The sequence below is a fragment of the Lacerta agilis genome, chromosome 15, assembly GCF_009819535.1.
Source record: "Lacerta agilis isolate rLacAgi1 chromosome 15, rLacAgi1.pri, whole genome shotgun sequence".
NCBI lineage: Eukaryota > Metazoa > Chordata > Lepidosauria > Squamata > Lacertidae > Lacerta > Lacerta agilis.
Genome location: NC_046326.1, coordinates 29,064,231 through 29,077,293, shown reverse-complemented (window position 1 = coordinate 29,077,293; position 13,063 = coordinate 29,064,231). Strand labels below are relative to the sequence as shown.

Sequence of the window (13,063 nt, the reverse complement as noted above, 5' to 3'; positions counted from 1 at the left end):
TTTTACTGGTGAGCAACCGCTTTGCAGACCTGACAGTATGGATCTGAATTTCCCTTGATTTTATTGTTTTATCTTTATAAAACGCTTTTAGAATTTATTTATTTTTACAATTATGTGGTGTATGAATTTTATGAAAATAAATAAATAAGCCTTCTCGTTGGCCACTGAGAGTAGGGTGCTAGACTACATGGAATTTTGCCCTGATCTAGCAGGGCTCTTCTTACATTCCTAACTTGCTTCTTCAGAGTTGGCATGTATAGGATTGCATAGTAAAGTTTCCAGTTAAGTGGGAATCTTCCAGTGCAAATTAAAACTCATTCACTGCTCAGACACAGGAAGTTGAAGTTCCATGCTACTGTCCATATCTGCCCTTACGGATCCAGTTTGTTCAGATCCAAATTTGACTGTCTTGATGGGCCTGGGGCTGCATTGACTAATCAGCCAGCTCCATAGTGTCAGATGGCAAACGAAAGGAATTTTCCTAAACTTTTCTATTCTCTTCCCTGCCCTTCCCAAAAATGGGATCTTCGCTGTCATTTTTTTCCTAACTGACCAATCAGTTTGTCTCAACAAAATAAAGACTGCTTTGACGTTTGTATTTGCTGAAAGCCAGGTCTGTAAATACATTTTTCCTGGGAATTTTCCACCTTCAAATAAGTTAAGGCTTTGAGTTGCCTCATCTGAGGAAGCAACCCCCATCCATGTGCAACACCTCTGAAATGTTTCCCGAGCACATTTTTCACTGACCCTGGTGGTCCTGTGTTTGCTTGTTCTATTTGTCAATTGTGGAATTTTCCCATGTGACCCCTGTGAACTTTCAAGTCTTCCTCTTCCTGAGGGATAACTTCATTATCAGATCAGATATATAACGATGGTTCAGATAAGCTAGCTTCACAGATTTCTCATAGACCTTTTGCAGCCTTGTTTTCACATTTGCTGTTGGGAATATGGAGTCATTTGTCCTAAGAGGGTCCCAGCATTTCAGTGGAGGCCTTGCAAGCTGTGTAGATTAAGGCTGTCCATTCTTCCGCAGTGAAAATTCACTTGGGTGCCATCTCCTATCTTGCAAACCCCTCCTCAAAGGCCTGAGTGTCTTGGTTTACCCTAGATTCTCATTCTCAACCCTAACCAAGCTTTTAAGTATGTGTAAATGTTTGGTGGGGTGACCTTCCATTTGCCAGCAACTCAGTAGTCACTTCAGGCACTGCATCTCAGCAGTACTTGCCAGTGTTCATCCACATCCCTCATCTTTCTATGTTGTCCATCTTGGACTGTAAGCAGCTTCATGAGGAGGATGAACTGAGAAAACAAGCTTCCTTAATATGTCACCAGGATGTGTGTGCGTGCATGCAAAAGAGCAGCCATGGCTGGCATCTTTGCCCCATTTACCTTGGAGAATTTAGTAGGAGTTCTTTCTGAGTACATATAGGAGAGCAAGGTCAGAAATTTTTTTTGGGGGGGGGGCCATGGGCCTATCTGAAATTTTTAGCAAATATCATGGGTACCATCATAAAATGGATGGCATGGGGCACAGGGGGCAGTCACAAAGTGGATGGTATACTAACTGTGGTTTGGGACTTCTCTCCGATCAGCATGTGGGTGGGATAACACTGGCCTATCTTGCAGGACTGTTGTAACAACTACTAAGAAACTAAGTGTACATGAAGCACTGAGCACTTGGAACATGCTATAAATGCTCAGTGTTGTCTTAATATGTACCTATGCATGTATAATCTCCAACACTTGCACTATTCATGCATCTGAAGCTGTAAGATACTGCTTACAAAAGGCTGATGCAATCCTAGAAGTGTTGCTAGAGGCTATAAAGAAAAGTGGTCACCAGGTTTGTGTAAACGCTAGTGCTGTTTTTTCTACATAGTAGGGATATGTTCACAAATGCAACATTGTGAGTTTTGGCAAAACAATTCTCAGAACAGCAGGAGGCACAAAAACAGCAGCAGCCAAATATGCACATGGACTTTATTAAAAACAACAACTGCCCTGTGTTAAGCTGGATGGAACTGATTAACTAGGCCTCAAACACACACTCTGACCTGAAGCTACCTCTGGTTTTGAGGTGCCAAAGGGGTCACAATGTTTATTGGATGTGAGGGTTAAGCAGAAGAGGAAGATATGAATTGCCTTCCTGAATCAGCAGATTATCTCTTATGATTTAAATCATAGAATTGTAGAGTTGTAAAGGATCCTGGGGGCAGTGGCATAGCATGGAGGGGCCAGAGGGGCTGTTGCCCCAGAGGCGAAATTGGGATGGGGTATAAAGTTTCAGAAGAAAAATCAACTGTTCAGAGGTTTGTTTGTTTTTTAACAATCCAGCGGTGTAAAATTTCATGAAATAAATAATAACACGTAATGAAATAAATGGCTGCCACTGCTATCCCCTCCCCAGCTTCCCTCTCCCTGCAGGGAAGACCCTTCCCCACAACCAACGCTGCTGCCACCCGGTCTTGACAGGAACCATGGATTGGTGGCACAATATTTGCCTTGCCCCAGGCACTGGCAACCCACGCTATGCCATTGCCTGAGAGTCATCTAGTCCAACCCCCTGCAGTGCAGGAATCTCAGCTAAAGCACCCATGACAGATGGCCATCCAACCTCTGCTTAAAAGCCTCCAGTGAGGGAGAGTCCACCACCCTTGGGAGTCTGTTCTGCTATAGAACAGCTCTTACTGTCAGAAAGTTCCTGGTGTTTAGCTGGAATCAGGGGTGGAGCAAGGGGGCGGGGGCGGACCGCCCCGGGTAGCGCCCTGGGGGGGTGACACTCGGGGCGGGACCCTGCCCCCCGCAGTCGGCTCCTCCAGCCAGTGGCTGGGCTCCCTGAGCGGAGCTGGAGTATGGAGAGGGGCGGGCCAGCAAGGAGGGGTGACACCCCTCCTCGCTGGCCCGCCCCTCTCCATGCCCAAACAGCAGCGAATATCTTTTTTCTTGCAACTTGAACCCATTGGTTCGGGCCCTACCTTCCGCAGCAGCGGAAAACAAGCTTGCTTCATCTTCCATGTGGCAGCCCTTTAGATAGTTGAAGATGGATATTGTAAATTGGTTTCAAAGTTCCAGCAAGTCCATCACCCTGTCCAGACACATTCAGCTCGGGGGCCTGAGATTTCCCCACTAAGGACCTTTGAGTCTTGACCACCCTTCAGGAAGGTGCTTTTGTTCTCTCCAAAGGGCTGCTGCTTCTCCTTGGTGATGGAGATAATGGTGACCTCTGTGATCCAATGACCTGATTTGGTCAGAACTTACTAAGTTCCATTGGGGATGCATACATCCCAGCAACCTAAACATATTGTGCTGGATGCTAATGCTAGAAGTGTTTTCACAGCTGGCTGGAGCAAAGCCCAGAGCCTGCTTGTGTGTTCATCATGCTAATCGTCATTTATTTGTATGCTATCTTTCCATAGTTAAAACCATGCTCAGGGCGACTTACAACACCAGGAGGGCCTAAGATGTTTCCTCTTCAGGCATCAAGGTATATAAATGCCATCGGCCTTGTATACCTGAAGGAGCGTCTCCACCCACATTGTTCAGCCCAGACTCGGAAGTCCAGCTCTGAGGGCCTTCTGGTTGTTCCCTCACTGTGATAAGTGAGGTTACAGGGAACCAGGGAGAGGGCCTTCTCAGTAGTGGCGCCCTCACATCATGTCAAGGAAATAAACTACAATCTGACTTTTATAAGACATCTGAAGGCAGCCCTGTATAGTGAATTTTTTAATGTAATAAAACCACAGTAAATTTTATAATTTGCTGGAAGCTGCCTGGAATTGCTAGGGCAACCCATTCAACTGGATGATGATGATGATGATGATGATGATGATGATGATTTTATTATTTGCTATGTGGCTACGCTCAGGGTGGCAGTGAAGCAGGGTAGCTTGTTAATAGCTTTCTTAATTAGCATTTCTACTTGATTTCTTCTGGGACTGAGCCCCAACATTTAGAACAGGTTCTGGGGCTGAGCTTTGATTGAAATTGTTAGCTAAAACTCATCTGCGGTACTTGATTGTGTGGAAACAAAAGAGCAAGAGTGAGTGAACGAGAGCCTCTTTTCACATTCCCTTGAACAGAAATCCTGGCACGTCCCGAGTTCCCTGGCTCTGGCATAATACAGCTATTGTTTCTGCCTTGAGCCCTTGAGTTCAGCAAGAGACGGTTCCCTGGGAGAGTTTCCTCTCTTCCCACCCAAGTCACTGCTGCCGCCACTCTCTTTAGGAATTCTGCTGGGACCTGAAGATGTGGTTGGTCCCTAAAGAAAGACCCTTTGCAGATTTAGGCTGCTGCATATGTTTTGGCTGTGTGCGTGAGATTGTTGCTCAAATATTGTTGGTGGAGAAGAGCAAGGGGCAGAAATGCAAGAAAGGTTTGGGAGTGGATTGTAAAAAACTGAAGTTTTTTAAAAAAAAGTTTGTGCCTTGCAGTCAGTGACCTCTCAAGCGCTTCATGGGCTGGGATATGAACTTGCTTAGCCCACTATTGTACACTATTGGATTACAATAGTTTTTTCTTCTGCTATCTGTTTTGGAAAGCTGTTTGTCTTTCTGTCAGTTCTGTACGCATTTGGACACCTCTTGAGATATCACTGCCCAATTTGCACACCACCTCCTGATATGGAGGAGCTGGTTTTCATCTGTGCTTGGAAACTGCTGGATGCCATTTTGATTCAAGATGGCGGACTGAACCATTCCAAACTGCACTGATTTGGATATCTCTGAGGATATAGTTGCCAAATAGTTGTTTGTGTTGAGGGGTGCATCTCCCCCAAAACTATAATTGGAATATTGCTGTTCTCCACTAGAAAAGTAGGGTCTTTTTATTTTTCAAAGTTCAGCAGCAAATTACAATACCAGATTTCCTGAGGAATAGACTGTAGGGGAATCTGTACACATCACTCTAAACTTAGATTTCTCCACTTTTCCACTCTGCTCTACCAATGGTCATTGGGCTCGTTCAATATGTGTGTGAATGAACATATATAGCTGCCTTTTATCAAGTCAGAAGAGGTCCTAGACAGGAACTTATAATGTATGCTGTGTTTTCCCCATCATGCATTGCTTCAGAAAGTGTGAATTGGGTACTTCTGAATTTAAATGTCAACAGAATCCATTTTTCCCCCATTCCCTCCCATTGTGTAGCTACAGAACCAACCTTCTTGGATTAAGAGACTAGGCTTTGAGGTCTTTTCTGACTATCAAGTGGTACCGGTATATATGTTTTATGAAGTAAAGTAATAAGGTGGAGTTGTTCTTGGGACATTTGGGTCCCATACATACTGTTCTTAGAAAGAGACCATTGCTGTCATTTGTGGAAGCCCCCATAGATATTACTGGACTCCAACCCCCATCAGCTCCAGCAGCCAGCATGGCCAATGGTCAGGGATGGTGACAACTGGAGTCCAGCAACACCTGGAAGGCAACAGATAACCTCTGGTCACAATCTGAAGCACCCTTCCCTTCCTTTCCCTTTGCTATGAGTTTATCAAGGTGCATGGAACAGAGCCATTTGCCATCGGAACACCCGACATGTAGCAGAGGTGCGCTGTATAGCCAGAAATTAAAAATCCCAAATGCCCCTGTTTGCAAACAATAAGAATATGTTTAATTGCATAGTTATACATCTAGCTACGATACATGTTAATAAAATAAGCCTAGTTCATAATTTATCGTTCCTCTAGTTCTTTCAGCAGTTCGTCAAAATGGGTGATGTACCACTTGGCTTTCTCCTTGACTTGTTTCCGCACGACATTGCCTCCAAAGCCAATGAAACAGTCCTGGGGAAACATAAAAGAAGAAGAGATGGGTTGGTTATGCCTCCATTTCAGAAAATGCAGAGGACTACCGGGAATTCTCCTCTATTGGAGAGGTTAATGACCATCTATCATGGATGCTTCAGTTGAGATTCCTGCATTGGAGGGCATTGAACTAGATGACCCTTAGGGTTGCTTCAAACTCTGCCATTCTAGGATTTCTTGTCAAGGATGAAAGCGGGTGTGAGATGGAGGAGAAAGGCACCCTCCATCTCCTGGCAGTGCATGAGATGAAGTCAGACCCTGGGGGAAGCAGAACAGTCACAGGCAGCTGCTTAGGCTTCAGTGGGCAAGGGCAGATGAGGAGTGTGGGGAGAGTGCAGACTAGCCCAACCTTCCCCAACCTGGTGCCCTCCAGAGCTTTTGGACTACAACTCCCATCAGCCCCAGCTCGACTATTCAGAGAGAACCAACTAATGATCTAATTCATCTTATTAACAACCAAGCAGATTCCCTGCAAATTCTTGCAGAAATCTGGCTGGGTTTGGTAAGTGACCTTTTCCTGGCTCAGCATAATCTGCTTGCTACCCAGTTGCCACTGAATCAGAAGCTGCTGCCAACAGTATCACCCTCCTTTTTATCAATCATGTGATGTGATGAATAGGTTTTTGCTGGAAAACGCCTTTGCAACACAGGGCAACAGCCATGGTCGTGCTCATTAATGCCAGTTCTTGATGCACTGGCTGCATGCCTTGACCTATTAATTTGGATCTGATTCGCCTCCCCTGGTAGATTCCAAAACAATCATTAACAGGCAGGTGAAATCATTAACCCGGAGCAAGCATCTGTCTGGTTCTTATGGAAGACTTGCAGACTTTGGTGTTTTTTTAACGCTCCTGATTTTTTACCTGCCCTCCCCATGCTTCTTTTGGGGTTGCCACATCCAGCAACCAGATGCTGGGGGAGTGGAGAGGTGCCCTTTTTCTTTGGGAACATGTGGCAGATTGGTTTTGCTTAGGCTTAGGGTCTGACTGGTTGCTGTACAAGCTCTTTATCACAAGGACATCAGAACAGCTCTGTAGCTTGGATCAGGCCAAAGGCTCACCCAGTTCAGGAACCTGTTCCTTAGGGCAGGCTGGCTGCAACTGTAGAGTGGGTGCCTTGCAATGATGTGCTATGTGACTTGCCTACATTGCTTGTGATTTGAATCGCAAAGTAGATTGGTTTGGGCAGAGAGGGCTGATGGGGTGGGTGATTCTGCCTCCCAGCAGGGGCTAGGTTGGGTGGCCTTCTTGTGGTTGCAGAAAGGTAAGGTAACCTTGCGGATCTGCACAAATTAGGGGCATTCCGATGCCAGAAAGAATCAACCATACAGAAGTCAACTCTGAGCTAACTCCTATGAGCCAGTGAGATCCATTCACTATTGGCTAAGCTGTTGAATTTGGAGTCCTGGCTTCAAATCCATATGCAATAGCATTGTTCACAGGGTTTCCTTTGGACATAGGAACATTAGCTGCCTTTTACTGAGTCAGACTAGTAGAGAGCAGACTGGCGGCAGCTCTCCAAGGTTTCAGACTGGAGACGTTCCTTGGGATTGAACCTGGGAGCACCTTCTGCATGCAAAGTAGGTGCTTGGTGACTAAGCTGTGGTCTTTCTTTTGACAGCCTCTCTCTCCCCTTTTCTCTGCTTAACCTACCCCACAGGATAGCTGGGAGAACCCAAGTAAACAGCCCTGGGCTGAGAGGAGGAAGGGGTAAAAGGCCAATGCCATCACCCCACAGTCACTACTCACTGCAGGCGGGCAGGCTTCCATATCTGTTGCTCCGTCTCCAATCATCACCACCTTTTTAAACTGAAACTGCTCCTTCAGGTAACTAATGACTTGTCCTTTGCCACCCGACTCAGCAGTTGGCTGCGTCTCGTCAAAACCGGCGTATTCTCCTAGAGGCACATCAGAGAGAAAGTCAGTCATAGAGAATCACAAGGAAAGTCAATGTTCGAAGGCAAAAGGGGGGGGACATCCCTGGAGGGCAGGGGTGGGGAACCTGGTGCCCTCCAGATGATGCTGAAATCCAACTCCCAACAGCCATAGCCAACATAGTCAATGGTCAGGAATGATGGGTTTGGAACATCTGGAGGGCCACAGGTTCCCCTCCCTATTCTGGAAGGAGGGAGGGCGACAGTTCGGTGTATCAGAAGGAATTTTTGCAGAGTGACCCACGGTCCTGGTTAGGAGATGGATTTTATTGCAAAGCAGAATCTTCTCTCTCTCTGCCTGTTTGCGTATGTACACAGATCTTCCATCCTGCCACAAGTTAGAGCAAGGATGGGGGACATCTGTGGCCCTTCAGATGTTAGGACCCTGAAACCCAGCATGGCCAATGACCAAGGAGGATGGGAATTGTAGTCCAACATCACCAGGAAGGTACTGCATTGACCATCCTCAGTCTAAGGCAGGCATAGGGAACCTTCGGCTCTCCAGATGTTTTGGACTACAATTCCCATCATCCCTGACCACTGGTCCTGTTAGCTAGGGATCATGGGAGTTGTAGGCCAAAACATCTGGAGAGCCGAAGGTTCCCTATGCCTGGTCTAAGGGTTTGTTTTTAGTTTATGTATTTTTATTTATCAGATTTATATACTGCTCTTCATCATAAGATTTCCAATATCTGGGAGATGTAGCCTCTGAAGTGGAAAACTTCCTTGCTGACACCAGTGTAGGGTATTTTGGCTCTATAGCTCCATAAGGGCAATTTGGGAAACTACTATTTCCACACACACACCCTTTGGCTCCCACACTCTCAGTCCCATCAAGATTCATGGTAAAGGATATTCCACATTCAAAGAAAATCTTCCAGATTCTACATACTGTGAAGGAAGGGGCAAAGTCATGTCCAAAGAGCCTTATTTGGATCTTGTTGATAAGAGTGAGGGCTTTCACCAAAGCCAGCAACCTAAAACCCATTCATATAGTAAGAGATCCACCCATCTTTTGCCTCCAGTGGGCAATCCTGAAGAATTTTGCCAAAGCCTAGCTCCAGACGTGTCCCTTGAGCGACCCTATTTATCCTGGCAACCCTGAAAGTTGGGTTTGGCTGCAAAGCTGTGCTATAGTTAGCTGACAAAGCTTTCACCTTGAAGAGCTGTTTTATCAAGCCGCACAACCCACTTGGTGGATAAGAGACCTGTCTCTCAATGTGCTGACTCTCTCAGAGCTGCACTCCTTGACCCTCCTCTGTGCCAGTGCATCTGAGAGTTAAAGCTTAACCATGGGAAGGAACAGTTCTTTCCAAAGCAGCTGGGCAAACCGGGGCTTATCAGAAGCAGCAGGTCATTCGTGACGCTTTGCTTCTTTTCAATCTGGGAACTTTTTTGGGGCCGAGAGATGCACAGTCCCTTCCAGGCAACATTCTGGGAGCCACAGGTCAGAGGCAACAAAAGAGCAGGGTAGTGATTTTAAATCTATACAGTACTGTAAGCTAGTTTCTATACTCATTCCTGCACCCCTTTCTAGCCTCCCTCCAGGCAAGCAGGAAGCATTATTTAATCTTTTTTATTATTATAAAAGTATTTATATACTGCCCTCTCACAAAACATCAGGGCACAGGGTACATCAACATAAAAGCATCTGTTGTATTGCTTTCAGATGTTTTGATGTTGCTGTGCATACAGAGTTCAAGGACACATTCCAGCAGGGTAGAAAACACTTCGAGTGCAAAGCAGCAAGGGGGAGAGAGGGGATGGTCTGCGGAGAGTTCCAAGGGCTAGGTAGAGAGCCCTGCAGGGCCACATTCAGCTTGCCTGGTAAAGCTTACCATTGAAGTAGAACTTCAACCTGTTGGCAAAGACGTTTGCTGTTGGGATGTTGAGCTGCAAAGCCACGTGTTCCACGATGCTCTGAAACCCCCCGGAGATTAAGAAGACCTGGACACCTCGCTGGTGGAGCCGGTTGACCAGTTCCCTGTGAGGAACAGGAGTGGGTGGCCAAGGCCCCCATGTCAGGGCAGGATTCATTAAGATGCTTTTCTTTTGCCTTCTGCCCTGCATCCATCCCCTTCACACACAGCTGCAGCACAGTGCAAGAAAGGCTCCTAGGTTCAGTAACAGGCTTCAAATAAATGAATGGCCCAGGAAAGTAAGTAGCCATGGACTTCCTCACAGGTCTTCCTCTGTGCTGAGCCATTTTAGATAGGATGTTGGTGAGTGAAGAAGAGTCTTGCTTATATGCAGGGAGCTGAATGACAAACACCCCCCCCATTTTGTTCCTTCCAGTTCTACATTGTCAGGCTTTTCTCTGGGACCCATAAGGACTAGGGTGCAATTGACTGGGGAGCATCTGCTGCTAAAAGGTAACTGGAGCAAACAAAGGTGGCATTAGATGCCAGGAGAATGGATCCACACGCTCTCCCTTTCGTTAGTTTTCACAATTGCTTTTTGCAGAGGGATCTCACCACAAGTTGAGGAATCCCTGATGCAGTTCAGTGGCTCCTTTCTCTCACATGCCTGTCCCAAACAGTGTTGGGAAATGGAGAGACAGATACTGGTTTCCTCTACTGAAAAGGACGCCTTCCAGCCTCTTTCTGCCTGGTTAAGAAGGTGGAATTCGTAATTTTACAGTATGCCTTTGATTCTCCCTACCCGCTTCAAGTGCTGCTACAGCCAATTCTTCAGGAATAATAACCCATGAGGAGGAGATAATGTGGAAGACGTCTCCATGGATGGAAAAGGGGTCCAACTGTTCAGAATGCCTCTTACCTTATTCCTGGTGTTAACTGGGGCGGATGCTCTGATATCAATTTCTGCACTTGTTCATAGGAGGGGCGGATGAGGCCTAGCCGGGCAGTCAAAGCAGCCTTGAACGTTACAGTGCCACCCATCGCTCTTCGAGTCCTAAATTGAGATTCAGAGAAATCTGAGAAATACAGACCAGGCTTTTTAAGGGCAAAAATAAAGCCATCCAACTGTGTGTGTTTGCTTTACATACACAAGCAGTTATGCTACATCAAGGTGAAATGAAGTTTGCGTCAGTTCCTCATTTAAGAGGATGGCCGCTGGATCAGATCAAGGATTGTCCACCTTCGTGGGCATAGCCAGGATTTTTTTTGGGGGGGGGCAGAACCTCAGTTGGCTATATATTATGAATTTTTATGTATTTAGGGGGGAAGCTGCTCATCCCGGCCCCCCTTTAAAAAACTCATCTGTTTACTGCAGTCTCAGTCATGATCCTCTGCTGCTGCTATTTACATGTTTAAAACTACACACGTAGCCCATTTATGACACTGTCATTTTGACCGTTAGATGGCCTTAAAAGAGGATTAAATTTAGAGGAGGGGGGGCGACAGCATCAATCTGCTGCTATAATGCCCAAATCAGCCTTAAACTCTTCAGATGATTTGGAAGGCAACTCCTATCAGTCCCAGATGGATAAATCAAGGTGGGTTCCTAGGGGCTGCTGTGTGGGGTGAAGATTTAGCCAGCTGGATCCCAAGTGTGAATCAGGAAATGCTGCATTCCATTCTGCCTGATGAGTTCTTTGAAACCCCAAAAGGTGGCTTCTCCCACACCACATGTGGAAGCACATGATCTAATTGTGTTTCCTACAGTTTGGGGTTACTGTGCAGAATGACCCAACTAAGCCTGCCACCCCAAACCTTTGTGGCCTCCAGATGTTTTGGACGACACCTCCCATCAGTCCTAGCCTGTCTAGCTGTGTCTGATGGGAAGTGTAGCCCAAAACATCTGGAGGGCTGAGCTAAAGCAACCTCAGGCCTGCCAGGAATTTCAGACTGAACCACAAGCAGACAAGTTTTTCAGGTTGGAGAGAAGATTCCTGATTGGTTGGGAAAGAAGGATGGTTGCCTGCTAGTTCAGTATGCCAGGGAAAGGAAGTTGGTAAGCGCTCTCTGCTCACATAACCTTGTGGCGTGGCAAAGCTAAGGAGGTATGGTCTTGGTCCAGAATGTGGATGCGAGACCACTGTAGAGCCTCACAGCACATAGAAGTCAGAGTCTAAGCAACTTCATTACACCTTACACAAACATGCAAGGTTTGGCTGCTTTCTCTGCCTAATGCAAGGTAACAAGGTTTGCCAGTAGTGGTCCATGCCCAGCCTCAGAGCTTGCCCCACTCCCCTGCAAGAGGCTCCTGTCCTGCTGTAGAGGCCAGGCCCAGAATTGTCTCTGAGCCACTTCTCAGCAGCATCCCCCAAATGTTCATTCTTGCATTTAGGTCACCCACCCCAAAGACTAGCCTTTACAAATTCTCACTAGCCTGCTTACAAAAAAGGCTTCCCCGACAGCCAGCTGGTATCAGGTATGGCAGGATCTGGGTCGGGGATGGGGCTCAATGCCTTTGCCCCCTGGGAAGAAAGGAGACAGATCTCTGCAGAAGCAAATGAGCAACAGCCTTACGTACATTTCAGCCACTGCGTCTCCAACGCCACAGAATTTTGCCAGCTCGTCGATGCCTTCCTCTTTGATGACTGTGCTGTCCACATCAAAGCAGACGGCATCAGCGTTTTGGAATACTTCCTTCAGCTCCATAAGAGAGGACATCCTTTTGAGGGGCTTCCTGTTGTGGGAGAGGAAGATGAGGTCGTTCTGGATATCAGCACACTGAACCCTGTGTTGAGCCATCTTGGAAGAGGGTCCTGTGGGGCTGGTAGCTTGGTGTAGAGAGGGAGCAGCGAGCCGTGTGGCTTCTTTTTGAGAGGGAGTGGGTGGCAGTGGAGGGGGGCGGAAGTGGCTGCTGATTTGCTGGCCATGGGGGCAGCGCAGGAGTGGGCAATCAGTCAAGGTTGGCTCCCTGGCTGAGTTAACCCTTCCGGGAGCTGCTGCCTTCACTGATGTAAAGAGTCAAACAAGAGATTTTGGCATTTAGTGAACCCCATGGAAGAGAATGCTATTCCCTCCAGTGCTGGCTGCCTCCTCTCCTGTCTTCACTGCCATCCAAACCCCCTGCAATCACAGTGCAAATGCTTTCATCAAATAATCACAACAGTGTAAAGTACAATAATAAAAACAGCTTAAAAATAAATGAGAGTCACAAATAGAGTGGATCTTAAATTTATATCTGTTGTCTAAGGACAGGACAAGAGGTGTGTCTTCAGCATAGGATGAAAGCTGTATAATGAAGGTGCCAGGCACACCTTGGTGCCACAAAGGATGCCCAAAGAAAGCACATTTTTGCAGAACAATTCCCCTTATAAAATACTGTAAAGGTTTCTACTGATTATTTCCACTAATATATGCACTTACATGTATACTTTACTCCAGTACATGCATTTATGTACACATTACTTGACTGGA

At 46.5% G+C, this 13,063-nt stretch overlaps 1 protein-coding gene across 1 annotated transcript; it reads right to left on the bottom strand.

Annotated features, from left to right (window-relative positions):
* Positions 1-5,590: 5,590 nt before the first annotated feature.
* Positions 5,591-12,457, bottom strand: PSPH (phosphoserine phosphatase). Its single transcript, XM_033171728.1, has 5 exons — positions 12,171-12,457; positions 10,512-10,646; positions 9,572-9,717; positions 7,549-7,697; positions 5,591-5,779 (listed from the first exon to the last, which is right to left on the bottom strand). The coding sequence occupies exons 1-5, from the start codon at positions 12,389-12,391 to the stop codon at positions 5,669-5,671; spliced, it is 762 nt and encodes a 253-aa protein (XP_033027619.1). The 5' UTR covers positions 12,392-12,457; the 3' UTR covers positions 5,591-5,668.
* Positions 12,458-13,063: the final 606 nt, after the last annotated feature.

What these genes read in the sequence shown, in the direction of transcription:
- PSPH (XM_033171728.1), bottom strand. Translation starts at nt 12,391, where the DNA reads ATGGCTCAACACAGGGTTCAGTGTGCTGATATCCAGAACGACCTCATC. An exon ending in CAGTTAACACCAGGAATAAG is followed by an intron (nt 9,718 to 10,511) that starts GTAAGAGGCATT and finishes TGTTCCTCACAG; the next exon opens with GGAACTGGTCAACCGGCTCC. An exon ending in TGGAAGCCTGCCCGCCTGCA is followed by an intron (nt 5,780 to 7,548) that starts GTGAGTAGTGAC and finishes ATGTTTCCCCAG; the next exon opens with GACTGTTTCATTGGCTTTGG.